The sequence below is a fragment of the Sceloporus undulatus genome, chromosome 6 (genome assembly GCF_019175285.1).
Source record: "Sceloporus undulatus isolate JIND9_A2432 ecotype Alabama chromosome 6, SceUnd_v1.1, whole genome shotgun sequence".
NCBI classification, from domain to species: Eukaryota; Metazoa; Chordata; class Lepidosauria; order Squamata; family Phrynosomatidae; genus Sceloporus; species Sceloporus undulatus.
The window spans coordinates 122,297,060-122,313,396 of record NC_056527.1 but is presented as its reverse complement, the minus strand read 5'-3'; the positions used below and the strand labels follow the sequence as shown (position 1 = coordinate 122,313,396).

General features: G+C 45.9%; 2 protein-coding genes across 3 annotated transcripts in view; one reads left to right on the top strand and one right to left on the bottom strand.

Moving 5' to 3' along the window:
• Nucleotides 1-1,065: 1,065 nt before the first annotated feature.
• LOC121935015 (cytochrome c oxidase subunit 5B, mitochondrial) lies at nucleotides 1,066-3,946 on the bottom strand. Its single transcript, XM_042476001.1, has 4 exons — nucleotides 3,769-3,946; nucleotides 2,731-2,801; nucleotides 2,131-2,230; nucleotides 1,066-1,310 (listed from the first exon to the last, which is right to left on the bottom strand). Exons 1-4 carry the CDS (start codon nucleotides 3,896-3,898, stop codon nucleotides 1,201-1,203), a joined length of 411 nt encoding a protein of 136 aa, XP_042331935.1. The 5' UTR covers nucleotides 3,899-3,946; the 3' UTR covers nucleotides 1,066-1,200.
• A 1,840-nt stretch (nucleotides 3,947-5,786) lies between these two features.
• Nucleotides 5,787-16,337, top strand: part of FAM178B (family with sequence similarity 178 member B) — a 126,845-nt gene continuing 116,294 nt past the window's right edge. For both annotated transcript variants that reach the window (XR_006104720.1, XM_042475999.1), the window contains exons 1-5: nucleotides 5,787-7,262; nucleotides 10,132-10,201; nucleotides 12,096-13,105; nucleotides 13,907-13,968; nucleotides 14,640-14,771. Coding sequence is in view for 1 of the 2 variants with exons in the window: in XM_042475999.1 (XP_042331933.1) it covers nucleotides 6,900-7,262; nucleotides 10,132-10,201; nucleotides 12,096-13,105; nucleotides 13,907-13,968; nucleotides 14,640-14,771 (1,637 nt within the window). In the remaining variant the exon portion in view is untranslated. The remainder of the gene's footprint in view (nucleotides 7,263-10,131; nucleotides 10,202-12,095; nucleotides 13,106-13,906; nucleotides 13,969-14,639; nucleotides 14,772-16,337) is intronic.

Sequence of the window (16,337 nt, the reverse complement as noted above, 5' to 3'; positions counted from 1 at the left end):
GAAAGGGAGCAAGTCATGCACCTTCTGCACGAAGCAAAGTACACACTTGGAACGCATTTGCACAGATTAGCATTCTTCTTCACTATGTTAGCTGTCAGAATGCCATGGTTTTTAAAAAATGTAATGTGTTTGGGGTAAGCATCAAGGCAAAGGGAAGGAGGTGGGTGTACAGTACTAAATGAATAAAATGGTACCATAAAAAGGCCATAATGCTGTTTGCAATATTTAACTTTGCGGAGAACGTAAGAATGCTACAACAACAAAGGCATATGGACTTTCATCCACTCCCCACAGTGGTCAATTAAACACTGCTGGAAAATCCACAAGCGGCACAGGAGCCCTAACCTGCTCTTCTCCAGCAACTGGTACCTATGGAGAGCAGGGGTGGGCAACATGGGATTCTCCACAGGCTGGAGTTGCCACTCCTAGTATTCGTCTCTCCAGCCACAGAGGCTTGCGTTTTGCTCATCCCTGATTTAGAGCAAGACTGAGGCCCCTCTTTCAGTTTGAAGGCCCAATGCAACTTAAGATGTGCATCCCAGCAGCGACCCTCAAATAGCAGCTTATTTTAGCTTAAAGGTTTTATTGGTAATTATTAAACTTTAGGAGAGGCATTTAAACCTTTTGGAACTGGCAAAAAATATATATTAGAAAGCCACCAAAGATGGACACAACAATCTAAGGAATATCAGGAGGGCTGAGTTTGGCCCAAGATTCTTTCCTATTTAGAAGAAAGCTGGCCATGATTCTGGGGTATTGACAGGATGAAAGAGGGTACCTTATCATCGCCAGTATCAGGAAAAATAACCTTTTGTATTGTGGGAGAGGAAGTGAGGATAGTATTACATGTTTAGCTTCCTCTCACCAAAAGGTTCACATGCAGGGACAGTATTTGCTTCTACTATGCCAAGTGTCCCTTCTCTGTGCAGATACAAGTGATACCGGATGAGAAGAATATGAGAGAAACAAGCAGGTGTTAATTGCCTTGCGCCTGCTGCCTATACCTCCTTGGTACACATCTCAGTGCTAATCTTAGCAGCAGGCCTAGAAAACAAGAGATGGTGCTTTCACACAAGGAGTCAAAAGACTTTATTTAGTTCCAAGGAATGTGGTACATTGCAATCAGAACAGCTGCACTGCTTAGGCTTGGATCCCAGAAACCATAAATAGGAAATTTTAGCAGACATCAGACCTGGAAGATCATGGCAGCTGATGGGGAACCAGCTTGTAGTGGGCTCCACAGGAAGGGCAGCGCTGAGGTTCACCCTTGTGCAACCAGAACCAGATCACGGCACTGTTGTCCTCTTCACCTACAAGAGGGAGAGAGAAAAGAACAGCAACTGAGATGCCACAAAACTCACAAGAATGAATCAACATTTATCTTGAACCTATGGAGCAAATCCAATCTGGTCACTTTAATACTTTTAAGGCTTTGTTAGTGGTAAAATCCAGAGGCAATCAAAACCGGTTAATGTCCCACTGGATACCTTGAGATTTCAGAGCTGAAGAGAAGCATGATGCCCTACTGCAATTCCTGCCTGCTTCTGCCAGTACAATCAATGAAGAGGACTGATGGGAGTTGAAATCCAACTACATCCAGACGGTTATACTTTGCCTGCTCTAGCCCCATCCACTGGCCAGAGGAGCAAGAGCTACTGGGTGCTGTGAATATAGGCTACTACATCTATTGCCTAGAACTGTGTAGTCACAATGTGGATATATATCTTAATGCAGCAGAGGTGCCTATCGACAGAAATCTGCTCTGTCAGGGTGACTGCGCATCATAAATGATAAACATGCAGGTGAAATGCACAACGCAAATGTATGCCTGAATTCTGTTGGTTAATCCCAATCATGGATTCAATTGTTAGCCCTAAAATGTAGGCAAATCCTATTGATTCAATGGCTCTACTCTAGCTGGGATGAACAATAAAGCATACACTTCCCCAGGGTTCCCTTCTAAGCTTTCTGCCCCCACTCCCAAAAACCCCCCCACCCTTTATCAAATATTAGCAAAATACTCTTTCCTCAACTGGCTGCGTTTTCAAATCCTGATAAGGGAAACCATGTTATGAGCAAGCCAACAACGTCATGCCAGGAACCACCCCCTTATCCAAGGAGACCACTTACAGATACAGCCTACAATCCTCTTGTCAGTGATTGAGGGGACAATGTTGGGGTCTTCCTTGGTCCCCGCGTGCCGTTTGGGTGGGAACATGCTGTAGGGATCCTATAACAGACAGGAGAGAAGAAAGTCAGAAGACCAGCAAAAGAGGTTCAAGATGCCGGATGTTCCAGGTAGGTCCTGCTTCCCATTCTCCTTTTAAGACTCTCAGCACTAAGTTAAAAACTTGTAGCTACATGATCCAAATACTGTCCTTTTGATACTCCTCCTGAGTATTTTACACGCTGCTTGGATGAGGAGGAGCTGCTGTAGAAGACCCTTTGGGTCCAGTCAGTCAACTGATTACAAATCCACCTCACATTGTCTAGCCCACAACCTTTGAGAACAGGAGTCCCCAAACTTTAGTCCTCCATACGTTTTGGACTTCAGCTCCCAGAATCCCTGATTGTTGGCCCAGCTGGCTGAGGCTTCTGGGACTTGAAGTCCAAAACATATGGAAGACCAACGTTTGGGAATTGCTGTTTTAGAAGATGGCCGACAGAACCTATTTGCTGCCAAACTGAGAAGGTGCCAAAGGGATGTTTTCCTTGCTTGCGCATACTCACCAGGCCCTTCTCCAAAGCCTTCATGACTTTCCTTTCCAACCCGGTGGCTTGCTCTTCATTGGTGGGGATGCCTAGGCAAGAAGGGGGACAGCGTGAGATGAAGCAGCCCTTCCCAGGCAATGGCCCTTCCCACTTCGCCAGGGCCAAGGGTTGGTCTTAAGGGCTGCCACACAAAGAACAACCCCAGAGGCAGCCAGAGGTCGTCTCTTTTCCAGAATGAGCGTTTCATGATGTTAAAGAAGCGTGGGCCCCTGCAGGCTACCAAAAGGAGAACTGCTCTTCTTGGGGCTTCAGTCAGGGGTGATTCACCCCCTTTTTGGCCACAAAAGAGCCACCTGGGAGTCTGGGAAAAGCCTCAGGGAGCCAGGATGGGCCTCCAAAGGGAAGTAATGGCCAGCCTCCACTCCGGCCCCAAAGCCACACTCTTCCACTTTGGGCCCTTCGTCGGCTGGAACTGGCCAAGAGATGTCCAGCTGTGGCTTCAAATGAGATACTAGGTTTATTTAGGATGTGTAAGAAAAGGAAGATGAAGATGATGCAAATAATGTGTAAAGGAAGGAAGGAAAGAGGAAATAAGGAAGGGAAGAAATAAGGATGGGGGAAGGAGGCAGGAAAGGGCAAGGAAGGGAGGAGGAAATAAAGAGGGAAGGAAAAGAAGGAGTGAAGGAAGAGAAAATAAAGAAGGAAGGAAAGGAGGAGGAAAGGAAGGAAGGGAAAGGAAAACAAGAAGGGAGGAAGGAAGGATAGGAGGAAGTGAAGGAAAAACCAGTAGGGAGGGAGGAAGGAGGGATGGAAGAAAAGCGAAGGAAGAAGAAAAGGAAATAAGGAAGGGAAGAAAAAACAGGAGGGACGAAGGGGGAGGGAGTAGGAAGGAAAGAAGGAGGGAAGGGAAGAAGAGGAAGAAGAAAAGGAAATAAGGAAGGAAGGAAGGAAGGAAGAGGGAAGGAAGGGAAGAGGAGGTGAAGAAGGAAGGAAGGAAGGGAGGAGGAGATGAAGAAGGAAGGGAGGAAAAGGGATAGCGAGCCCGCTCCGGCTGACCTCCTGCGCCCATGGCTCTGGAGGCTCCCGCCAGGCCCAGGGGCCCTCTCTCCTTCCCGCCAAAGGGGCTCCCAGGGGCGCCGAAGCCTCGTCGGAGGGCGCCGCACACCCGCAGTAACCTTGACGCCATGGCGCTCCTTCACTAGAAGCAGCCGTTTCACAGTGCCACTTCCGGTTTCCGGAGGCGGGACTTCCTCTGACGTAGCCGCACGACGTCCAGAGGCCCCTTCGAAGCCGCCATTGGGCGGGCGCTCGGCCGGTGGGCGGGGCCCACACTAGTCACGCCCACCGCGGCGTCGCCTGACTGGGCTGCTTCAAAATGGCGGGCCTTTTGGCATTCCTCCTGGAAAAGGGGCGGGAAAAGAAGGAGCGAGAGGCGGCGGCGGCTGCTGTTTATAAACACAAGAAGACACTGGTTTCCTCACAGTTTCCCCGAAGCTCCTCCTCCTTTAACCAGCGTTGCTCTTTTGTTGCCATTGCCTCACGCAATTAGCGTTAAAACAGAAATAATATAAAATGTTTATGCTTTACAAAAGCCTGACGTATTTTATATTGTATCTGTGAATATATATATATATATATATATAATAAAAGCCCAACTTATTTTATATTATTGCTATATATATATGTGTATATATATATATATATATATATATATTACAAAAGCCTGACGTGTTTTATATTATATCTGTATATATATATATATATATATAAAACAAAAGCCCAACATATTTTATATTATTTTATGTCTGTCTATGTAGCACATTTTATTATATATATATATATATATATATATACAAGCTTATAATATGTTTTTGCCAGTAAAGAAGGGTTTTTTGTAGCGCCTTCCATTGCTCTCATTGTTTTGTTGTTATTTTGGGGTTTTCTTGGCCATGTTTCTTCAGAGGTTTTTCTTTTTTTGGGGGGGGGGGTCATTGTCCATTGTCCATCCTCTGAGGCTGAGAGAGTGTGGCTTGTCTAATGTGACCCAGTGGTCTCCAGGGAAGGATTAAATGTCTCACCAAACTACAAATCCCAGGATTCCATAGCATGGAACCAGGACAGTTAAAGCGATATCAAACTGGGTTATTATGTCTGCAGTGAAGCTGCAGCCTTCCCCTTTGGCCCCGCCCCCTCCTCGTGTATCCTTTTATTGTATGCAAATGAAGGGCCCGAGCCTCGTTTTCTGATTGGCTCACCTGTGCATGCAAATAGATATGCGGCTCCTGATTGGCTCCCTGGGGCGCTCACTGTTCGAGCGTTCCATTGTTGGTGTTTGAAAGAAGCAGTTAGAGAGTTAAAGGGAGGCAGCTGCAGAAGCAGCAGCAGCAGGAGGTGAGAGGGTCGGACCCTCTGATTGGGATGCAGCCACACGGCAGGAATGATAACCCACTTTCATACCGCTTTAAACTCCAGGGCTCAATGCTGTCGGGGGTCTGGGAACTGCACTTGGTTGTGGCTCCAGAGCAAAGTCAAGGAGGGAGGAAAGGGAGGGAGGGAAGGAAGGAAGGAAAAGAGGAAGGCAGGGAAATAAGAGAGGGAGAAAAGGAAATAAGTAAGGAAAAGAAGAGAAGGAGAAAAAGGAGGAAATTAAGATGGAAGGAAAAGAAATAAGGAAGTAAAAGAAATGAGGGAGGGAGGAGGAAAGAAAGATGGAAGTAAGGAAAGAGCGAAGAAGAAAGGAAATAAAGAAGGAAAGGAGGAAAGAAGGAACGAAGGAAGGACAGCAGGGAAATGAGGGAGGGAGAAAAGAGAAGGAAGGAAGAGGAAATAAAGATGGAAGAAAGGAAGAAGAAGGCAGGGAAATGAGGGATGGAGAGAGGAAAGGAAATAAGGGAAGGAAGGAAGCAGGAAATTAAGCTGGACTGAAATGAAATGAAGAAAGGAAAGGAGGAAGGAAAGAAGAAGAAGGAAATGAAGGTGGATGGATGGAAGGAAAGAAAGAAAATAAGAAAAGGAAGGAAGGGAGGAGGAAAGGAAATAATGGAAAGGAGGAAGGAATGAAGGAAAAGGGAGGGGAGAGGAAAGTAAGGAAAGAAGAAGAAGAGAAAGGAAGGGGGAAAGGAAAGGAAATAAGGGAGGAAAGGAGGAAGGGATTGGGGTGAGCGTGTGCCTCCATGTGTCCCTCTGCCCTAAAACCTGGTCCCCATGCTCTTAATGGGAGCCTCCCAAGTGACCAGGGACCCAGATTCATTCTTCTCTGGGGAGCCTACAAGCCAGACATCTTCCCATTCCTAGCCCCCAAAACTGGTTTAAAAGAGACTTAGGGCAACTAAGGACGTATGGTGACCCTAAAGCCATCTTACGATGGGGTTTTATTGGCAACGCTTGTTCAGAGGCAGTTTGCCATGGCCTTCCTCTAAGGCTGAGAGAGTGTGACTTTCCAGGGCCAAGCTGGGATTTGAACCTAGAGTCATCGTTGCTCAAATCACTGCGAAACACTCTCTGTGCCTTCCATATCACAAAATCTTGGGGTGACAAAACCCCAGCCCTGAGACTCCCTCCTGCTCTGAGTGTCCCAGAAAATGCTGGCACCTGAATTAGGATCCAAACGCTTTCCATTTTATTTGTTTATTCTGCAAAGAGAAATGTAGCTTATCAAAGTTATTTTTGGAGATCTGGTTATACATAGCTAAGGTTATGTTTACTGACTTCAGAAGGCAACAAATGATAAATAACAAGAGTGCGTCTGGTGGGGAACGCGAAGTTCCTTTTTTTGTTTGTCTGTCTGTTACTTTTGTTGTTTGGCTGTAACCTTATTATGCCAAAAAGCAAACCTTGATTTTGCCATTTTGTATAAGGGACACCATGTTATTATGTCCTTGGATTTAATGGGACTTGAGCATCCACAGATTTGGCATCCACAGGGGATCCTAGAACCAACCCAGTGGATACTATACTATATACTTCCTTAATTCTACAATATATATATATTCCTTCCTTCCTTCCATCTGTCCATCCCCTTCCTTCCTTCCTTCCTTCCTTCCTTCCTTCCTTCCTTCTGTCCACTTGCAACAAGTATATTGTGCATTTTGTTTGGCCAATAAAGGTATCACTGTTTGGTTGATCTTTGTTTGAATTTTAAAAACCAGAACACAATAACCCAAAGCTCTGCTCCTCTCCAGACCAAGATGGAAGAGATCTCCAAGATGCCCATGAAGAAGGCAGCAAGGCTGGACCCGGTGGGTTCTTCCCAGCCTGGGACTTCGAGGGATGCATTGATGGAGATGGCTCAGGACCCACCTAGGAAAACCTCCTACAGCCAAGAGCTGTTCAACACCTGGAGGGACATCCGCTGGTTCCAGATCCCCTTGTCTTCCCTGAGGAAGCCCAAAGCCGGGCTCTTCAGCTTTACCTTCCAGTCCAGCCTACAAAGGTACCAGCAGCTCCGGAAGACCAAGCGGCTGAAGGTCGGACGACCTTTTGCCATGTTGCCGCTTTCGGCTCTACCTTCGATCCTCCATGATGAGTATCAGGAGACATTGCATAAGCAGGTAATAATAAAAACAATTTCAACTACAACAACAATAACATGAAGCTGAAGGCTTTCAGGGCCAGCACCCATAGTTTTTTGTGGGTTTTTTGGGCTCTGTGGCCATGTTCTGGAAGAGTTTATTCCTGACATGTCGCCAGCATCTGTGGATGGCATCTGCGGAGGATGCCAGCATGGAAGTGAGTGGGGGGTACACACACACACACACACACACACACTGTGTGACCCTGGGTTGAGAGGAGTGATTTCCATGTTAATCTGTGGCCCCATTCCCACTGGTGGTTTTGCTCTGGAAGGAACTGGGCAGATTGGGGGGGGGGGGGGCTCCCGACTCTCTTTGTAAGCAAGTGCTCACTACAAATCAGGGGCATTTTAACCCAAATGCCCTTTTGGGGAAATCCGGGGTTTAACATGAAGGCACCTGCTGTCAATCAAGTGATCGTCATAGGTGACGTTTGCAGCACTCCTTGGGGCATCGGAAGTGTGCTTCCCCCTCCTTTTTTTAAAGAGCCAGGCACAAAACGCACCAAAATGCACACATTTTGTCAGATTTAAAAACCTTATGTGTGCGTGTGTGTGTTGTGGGCATTTGGGTCATGATTATGATCTGCCCTTGGCCCCATTTTCAACCCCAAAATGCAAGCTAATGCATCCTGTATCCCCCCTCCCTCCATGCCACCCCAGAATGCCTCTTACACATGTAATAATAATAACAACAATAATAAATTCCTCACCTCGGAAATGCCAGAAAAGGATGCGATTGCCATGCATTCTTTTTTGCTTTTAAAAGCAATTCAGGGCTAGCCCTGAGTAGAGACAGTAGCAAAAGCATGTATCTATCTATCTATCTATCTATCTATCTATCTAATCTGCCTCAAGAAAAAAAACGAGCATATTTTGTCAAAAATAATTTTAAAGAATAAAAAAAAAAAAGGGGGAGGGGGGAAGGTGCCTGGTGCGAGCTCCATTTGTGCCCTGCCTTTGACCTGACCTGACCTGACCCCTTTCCTCCTGCTAGAGGAGCTTTGCCATTGCCTTCCACTGAGGCTGAGAGAGAGTGACCTGTCAGTTCCAACTAAAGTAGACCCATGGAATCAATTGGGAATAAAAGGGAAGTGCAGTGCAGGCATTCTGACTGTAGCATCCTCATATAACAACAGCAACAACAATAATATTAATCTAGGAGCAAGAGGAAATGAAAGTAGCACAAGCAAGCACCCAAAAAATCATGCGCATAGATTGTCAAAAGAGGCTCCTTCCTCAGCCTGATTTCCCTACATCCCTCCTCCGACTTGGCCCTGCAGCCCAATTTCCCTTGGCAATCCTCCTCCTCCTCTTTCCTTCCAACTCTCCCCTCCCTCTGAGCTGCCCTGGCTCCTTCATCCTCCTCCTCCTGCTCCATTATAGAATGCCCTCCATGGCTCCCTTCTTCCCAGGGCTCCTTCCTCCTCCTCCTCCTCCTCCATCACTTTCTCCACTCCCCCCGCCCTCCCTCTGACAGCCCTTTGCAGCCCTTGTCACCCTGATTTCCCCTTTTGCCTCCTCTCACCCTTTGCCTCCTGTCAGATTCCCCTTTTTGCATCCAGGATCTTTCCTCCTCCTCCTTCTCAGATGAGGGGAGGGAATGCTCTGCCCTCTACCCGCCCTCTGACCTTAATCCCTCCCTGAATTTGCCCCGATCATGATCAGGGGCAAGTTCATATTTTGCGGAACCCAGTTTTTTTCAAAAAAGAAGGATTTTACCCTGAATCTGGATACCCCGCACTAAAGGGCATTTCCTGGTGCATGCCTCGAAACGGATTGTGACAGAATCGGGCCCAATATGAACTTCACGTGGAAGAATCGATTTCAAAACTGGGGTAAAAGGTAGTGTGAATGTGCCCTGTGTATTGTTCTGCTGTTAAATGGCAGGGCCTCAGGATATGCAAAGAGGATTTGTGTCTGTTTAATTAGAGATCCATTGTCTCTTGGGAAAACCCTTGATCCTGGGTGGTTTTCATTTGCATTTGCTGGGTCATAATTTCATACCCAGGATGGTTTATAACTTGGTCAGCCAGAAAAACCAGCCGTAGCAGAACACATTATAAACCATCCTGGGCATAAAATGCAGTTTGAAAAGACTGAAATTCTGGACCATGCCAACAATGATCAGGTCAGAATGCACAGAGAAGCCATTAAAATCCACAAGCACCTGGACAACATCAACAGGAAAGAAGAAACCCTTAAAGCGAACAAAGTTTAGCTGCCAGTCCTGAAAAACAGCAAAATCAAGGTGTGATTGGGCAAGTCACAGTCTCTCAGCCTCAGAGGATGGCAATGGCAATTAGCAAACTCCCTCTGGATTAATCTTGCCAAGAAGACCCGGGTATAGGTTCACTTTAGGGCTGTCGTATGTTGGAAACAACTTGAAGGCACACAATAACAACAGTAACAGCACTATTATAGTAGTGTGATATTGACTTCTCTGCTGGAGAACTGTGATGTTGCAGTGCAGGGGAATGGAGCAGAGCTTTCTAGCAGAGGATTTTAAATACTTCCAAAGACTGCAAATCCCATATCCATAGGAAGGAGCACTGGCAATTGAACCAGTACCAAACTACTGCAGTTGGGCAGTGTGGATTGTAGAGGAAAACCTTTGGACATGCAAGGCATTTCTGCTAGGAAAAGTAGAAGCCAGACACTTCTTTTGTGAGATGAAATCTGTGCCATCATAAATTTGGCCTCTGATGCTTGGCTCAGGCACAAACTTTTCCTGCAAGTCAACCTTGAGAAAGCAGCCCCAAGCCTTGATGCAGTTACAGCAAAGAGGCTCAGTGAACTTTTCCTGATCGTGACTGGAGTCTCTAACTGATGTCTCATTTGTCCTACAGAATGACAGTCGCAGATATTTGAGAGCTAGGAAAGCTAGCGTCAGGAAAAGCCACTCATCTCATAGGAAAGGTAATGATCTAAAACATCTCCAGTGGCTTTGGTAATGCAAGAGGAGGGAAGGGGAAAAGCTTATAGGGCTGCAGGCAGGACAGCCCTGAGGACCACTTCAGAAGGTAACCGAGGCCTGTATCCTTATTTAATAGCTAGGACTGAGTAGTGGTTTGTGTGCTGGACTACAACTGGACTACGACTATATGGCCCTTGTGGTCCTTTCCAACTCTGTGATTCTAAGCAAAATGCCTTCACAATAATAACAACAATTTATTCCTATCCCAGAAACAACTTGAAGGCAACAACACAACAACATTGAAATGGGAGGGTTTCAAAAGTAGACAATGCTGTTTGGGCTCCTTTGTAAAGTTGCATGAATGAGACCGGGAGATGACATACCAGAGGCTTCATCTTGAAATGGTCCTGAGAGAGTGGGGTGCCATTTAAAAGTATGGGGAAATGTGTGGTTGCAAATAACATAATTATACACTTATGCACCTTAATGTTCTGCAATGGATGCACACCCAGGAGGTGGCAGTGTTTCCTTTAAAATGGGACTGCATAAAATGGGAACTACAGTACATGGTTTCATGAAAGCTGTATTTTTCCACAGGTTTGCAAAAACACGTCCCTGTCCTTAGAAACACAGCTCTAACAAGGGGACAAATGTGCGTGAGGCACTCTGTGGAGTTTATCACACAAAGGAGATTGGGAGTTTATCCCGTGAATATCCCAGAAATTTTGCATAATTACGCATAACGATTTCACATGACGTCACACAAAACCAGCCATTAAACTGGTCACAAAGAATCATTAACACGCATCTTTTTACTTTTGGGATTTCAGCGACAGTGCATTTCCGATATCATTTTATTTGTGCAATGGCGTCTGATGATCATTCGCCCAGTTACTCGCCATTTTAACTTTATTTGCGGGATGTTTTAAATGCGCTTTAATCTCTCTTTAATGCCAAAATTAGCCCTAGTGTGATAAGCTCCTATGTGATGTTCCTCAATCTCCTTGAAATAAACCCTTCCTGTAGTGAGTTGGGCCCTTTGCCACCGGGCAAATGGGCTTTGGAGTCCTTGTTAGCATCATGGGCAAATGGGAACGAGTGCATTTGTATTAGTGACCTTGCTGGATTCTTTTTGCAGAGGCTGGGAGACTAGATGAAGGCTGAGAAAAGACGGGGGAGTTAACATTTTCTCCGTGGCCAACCTGCTTGCACTCTTCTTGCTGCTGTTAGGGCAGAAATGGGCCATGTTTGCAAACTTGTTTACTTTTGCATTTTATAAACCTTGGTAGCTCATCTTCCATTTGCTTCAGCCTGGAGGGGATTCGATTCGATTTGGGTTGCCAGCCAAATGTGATGCAATTTCAATAGGTATTGCTTGTTCCACGGTTGGCAAAGTCTTTCAAGTCAGGAGACAGAAGCACCACCTTGGCTTTCTGTAGTTTGGGCTAACCTCAGTAGCAGTCAAAATTTGGTGGTCATCAGAAGCTACATTTTGCAAATGAGTCCATGTGCACTCTTTCTCTTAACTTGTACAATGCTGCTATTTTTATTTTTGTTTTTTACTATTTTGTCTAATTTGCTCTGCCTGGTAATGTGTCAAAGTGGAGGGTTGTAGCCTTCAAGCCACCCTGGGTACTGAAAATCACCCCCCCACACACACACTTTTGCATGGCCCCTCTTTAGCATCTGATGTCACCCGCATCCTTTCAGAGTTGCAGTTTTAAAAGCTGGAAACGGGCTTTTGAAAAACTAGCCATGAAGGAATTCAAACCAAGGCTCTGATTCTTAGGAAGGTGATTTCTCTGCTCCCTACTTCCACGTTCTGTGGGTTTTCTCTGCTCCTGGTGGAGTTGCACCATGCATGCAATCAAAACACCTCTTCTGTCTCTTTTCCAGGACATCAGGCCTCACGAAAGAGCCACATACAGTTGCAGAAGTGCAGGTCATCAACACCCTTTTTGCCCAAGAGATATATCTTCCACCCAAGAATTCCTCAAAAACAGGGAAAGAAGCCTGACCGCTGCTCTAGCCAGAAATTTAGGGAATTCAACCTTGACAGAGATGAGGAGGACCTGGCTTTGGAAGCTCACAGCCTCCCTCATGTGCCTCCTTCTGCTTGTCACACAACAGAGGCCTATGGAACCAGTGACAAAGAACTCAAGATTTGGGATGGTGCCCGCTGTCCATTGGAAAATGATGACAGGTTCCCTCCAGACTGGACTCCGCCACGGATCGAATTCCTGTACGACGAGGATCCTCCCTGTTTGAGCCCTGCTCCAAGACCTGCATCTAGATCGCAGAGCTGGGGAGAGATGCCAGATATCACCCAAGGATCTCCTAATCTAGAGATAGAGATTTCAGCTAAGGCCTCCACTCCAGCAGAAAATGTCCTGTTCCTTGAAGAGTCCATCGACATGCAATTGAATGAACATGAAAGTGGGAAAATAGGAAGTCCAGACCATGCCATGAGCATTTCCTGTCAAGTGGTAAATGAGGAGCAAGAAGGTGGCACCTTTGAGGAACAAACCCAGACAGACCATGATAGGGCCTTTGACCAGGAAGAAGCATCTCCCATCCATCCACTGTCCATCATCCATTCTAGAAGCAGCATCTCAACAGTCTCCTATGAGTTTAAAAAAGGGCTGACCTGCGATTCAGATCAGGAGGAAGAATTGGGGCTAGAGTGTTCCACTTTATCAACCGCCACTTCCCTACAATTGACCTTGTCCAGGATGTCCTCCACATGCAGCATCTCAGCATCCATGGATGAGCTTTCAGATGACCCTGGAGGATCGGCCCAGGTTTCAGACATGGAGCAAGACACAGACGATGATGGACTCTTATCCCTTGAAGAACTCCTTCAGACCAGTGACAAAGAGCCACGTTTGGATGAATCAGACACAAGGGTAACATGATGAGTGTGTGAGGTACCGATATTATGAAGATGGTGTTTGGAATATAACAGTATATGTCAGGCTACCCTACCTGTGTCACACTGGATCTTGTTGCCAACCTTCAGTGTGTTCAGCTGCCTCTAAGGGCTCTTTACCAGTGGCAGATATAGGAGGTTTGGTCCTGGATCAGCCCCATAGAAATGTACAGAAACAGTGTAAGAGCAAAATTGTGCATGAGATGAACAGTCAGGAAGTGTGCTGAAAATTCAGGTAGCCGTGTATGGCCAATAGGGTTGCCAGATGAAATAAGGGACAGGGCTCCTGAGCCTTTAAATGCTTAAGAGTTCAGCAGGTGTTACTTGCATGACCAGCAGCACCTTCTACACAACAGGAGCCCTGTCTCCTATTTCACCTGGCAACCCAGTGGGTTTTTGGCTCAGACTTAATAGGATTGAGCTCTTCTATATTAATGGAAAGTAGATTAATTTATATTTCAGTGGCAGCCCTGTGATCTGTGGCTGGTAATTGCAACTCACCTATCATTTCCACTACTTACAATCCCACTTGTGTAATGTTGCTCTGGGACAGCTATGACCAATTAAAATGAGATAAACCCCCCAGGTGGCTTATAGGTCCTATTTCACATTGAGATGGTGGGACTTGCCAAAGCCCACCAGTGGGTTTCCTTGGCTGAGCAGGGATTTGAATCCAGGTTTCCCAGAGTCCTGGTTCAACACTTGAACCACTATACCACACTGATTTTCTCCAACGTGCTGAAATCATACATATTTTTCTGCCTTCATTTGCTTCTAGTATCTCTCGTCAGAGCAGGATTCTTACCTCAGTAGCCTAGACAAGCTTCTGGATGAGAAAAGGTAAGGTTCCCTCTAGGTAAGATTTGTGGTCTGAAGCAGTAGCGAGTTGGGCTTGTGCCATGAGGCAGATGGGTTTTGGAATCAGTATGAAAACGGATCTTGTAGCACCTTTGAGACTAACTATGTAGACGTTGTAGCATTCACTTTTGTAGACTTGCTTGCATCTAAGGAAGTAGAACAAGTCTATGAAATCTTACGCGACAGCTTCTTCTGTACAGTTAGCTCTAACATTGTCGCAGGTTGAGTCTCCCTCCTCCAGAATTCTGAAACTGGAAATACTCCAAAATCCAAAATTGTCCATGTGGGTGTCTGAAAGAGTGACACCTTTGCTTTTCCGATGGTTCAGTGTGCACAAACTTTGTTTCATGCACAAAACTATTACAAATATTGTCTATAAAATTACCTTCAGTCTATATGTATAATAAGGTGTATATGCAACATATGTGAATTTCATGTTTAGTCTTGGGTCCCACTTCCAATATATCACATTATGTATATGCAAATATTCCAAAATCTGAAATCCAAAACACTTCTGGTCCCAAGCGTTTTGAATAAAGGAGGCACAACCTGTACCACTTGTTGTTCGGAAATGAAACCTGTAATGGATGTGTTACCTCCAAGTTCTGGCTTTCACACTGCCATTTTGGGGTGGGTTTTTTTTGTCCTTTAAGGGAACAAACTCAGAAAGATGAAGAGTTGGAAGGAGGCCTAGGGACGAAGGTGCTCCTCTCGAGTTCGCTCAGTGCCATGGAGGTGGATGAAGAGAGTGAAGAGGATGGAGCTTTGTTTCCTGAGGCTCACAGGTAAGGAGACGTCTTCCTTACAGCTGGATAGGAAGGGATCAGCAAGACACAAGGCTTCAGCACCTGAAGATTTGTCGTTCCCCTGTTTGGCCTCACAGGTAATAGGTAAAATTGCCCCTTCTCTCCCTGGAGTAGCTGGAAAAACATAGTCCTTTAAAAGGAGACGGTCCAGGAGGAAATTTGGGGCAAGTAATCATTTGAGTGTTGGACTACAGCTCTGGGGGATTTGCAAGTAGTTGCAAAATCAATGAGTTGTATATTCTATCAATTTTTTAAAAAAATATAATGCATCCATAGGTCACACTCCAAGCACAAAGGCAGCGCTGAGAAGGGGGGAAATGATGGATCTACCAAAAACAGAGAAGGGATGGTAAACCCCCCTCTGCCATTAGTCCCTCCCGTTCAGAATGACGTGATTCAGATCCATCGTTCCCATTTGTTGAACATGCGTCGGAATTGATTCTTTTCAAAAGAACCACCAAAGAACTAGTGTCTAGAAAGAGCGGGGGTTTTTTTGCGTTTGCCTCGCTTCATCGCAATTGAAACCGATCACAGTAGGATCGGAACCGGTTTCAAATGGGACCAGCAATTCGCTTTAAATCATAATGGGTATGCGGCCAAATATTGACATCCTTACATTCATCGCTGCCTTTTGTGCTACAAACCACACACTCAGCTGTTTTCTTTGTGGCCTCTTGCATCTTCTCCCTCCCTTGCCAAACAGCCCCTTTCCCAATGGAGCTTCCAGAGCACTTGCAAACCATGCCAGGGCAGGCGTGGCGACTTCCTGCCCGGCGCTTGACATTGCAACGGTCCAATCTCCCCATCTTTTTTGAGCGAGCAAATGGCTCCGCATCAGTTGCCACCCATTATCCCAGCAAGGGAGTGGGCAATTATCCAGAGACCTGGTGGAAAAGTTATTACTGTGTGTCAAAAGGGGGGATGTCATGAAAGGAAAAGTGGCTGGAAGAAAAGGGAGGGGAGGGAGGCGAGAAGGGGAGAAGGCAGGAAGGGCTGCTCCTTTTTTGACATCCAAAGCAGTTAACGCTTCGAGGGAGGGCAGCTTCAGTTTCTGCTGAATGCATTTCCTTTACACGATCATCATTTTTGCAAAGAACCTGGAAATGGGAGTAGCAGAGAACCAAAGATCAAGGAAGAAAGTGCAAAGGCAGGTCTGTTGTTGAACACAGAGAAAACAAAAATAACGACAGATTCAAAGGACTTTATCACATGGGGAAAACCAGGAATTTAAACAGCAATTATCCCGTGAAAAACTGCACTATCGCAATTAACATTTTCACGCACCATCGTGATGAAAGAGCCATTATCCTTGGAATAAACAAGCAATGAACAGCAACCCGAAGGGTTATATGGTGCAGAGGCAAAGAAAGAAAAATTGTGTGCATGCAATCTGTCAATGTGACCCATCTCTGCTCTCTTAGCTATGAGAAAGCAGGATAGGGACAGAAGAAGAGTCACTCCATCCTCAGCCTTCATTTCTCTTCTCAGCCTCAAACTGCCAAGCTGATGCAGAAAGGCATCAAACAAGGTCACTATAATGTAAGT

Coding starts and splice junctions, on each gene's coding strand:
- LOC121935015 (XM_042476001.1), bottom strand. CDS start 3,898: ATGGCGTCAAGGTTACTGCGGGTGTGCGGCGCCCTCCGACGAGGCTTC. Junction 2,802..3,768: donor CAGAGCCATGGGCGCAGGAG/GTCAGCCGGAGC, acceptor CTTCTTGCCTAG/GCATCCCCACCAATGAAGAG. Junction 1,311..2,130: donor GAGGATTGTAGGCTGTATCT/GTAAGTGGTCTC, acceptor TCCCTCTTGTAG/GTGAAGAGGACAACAGTGCC.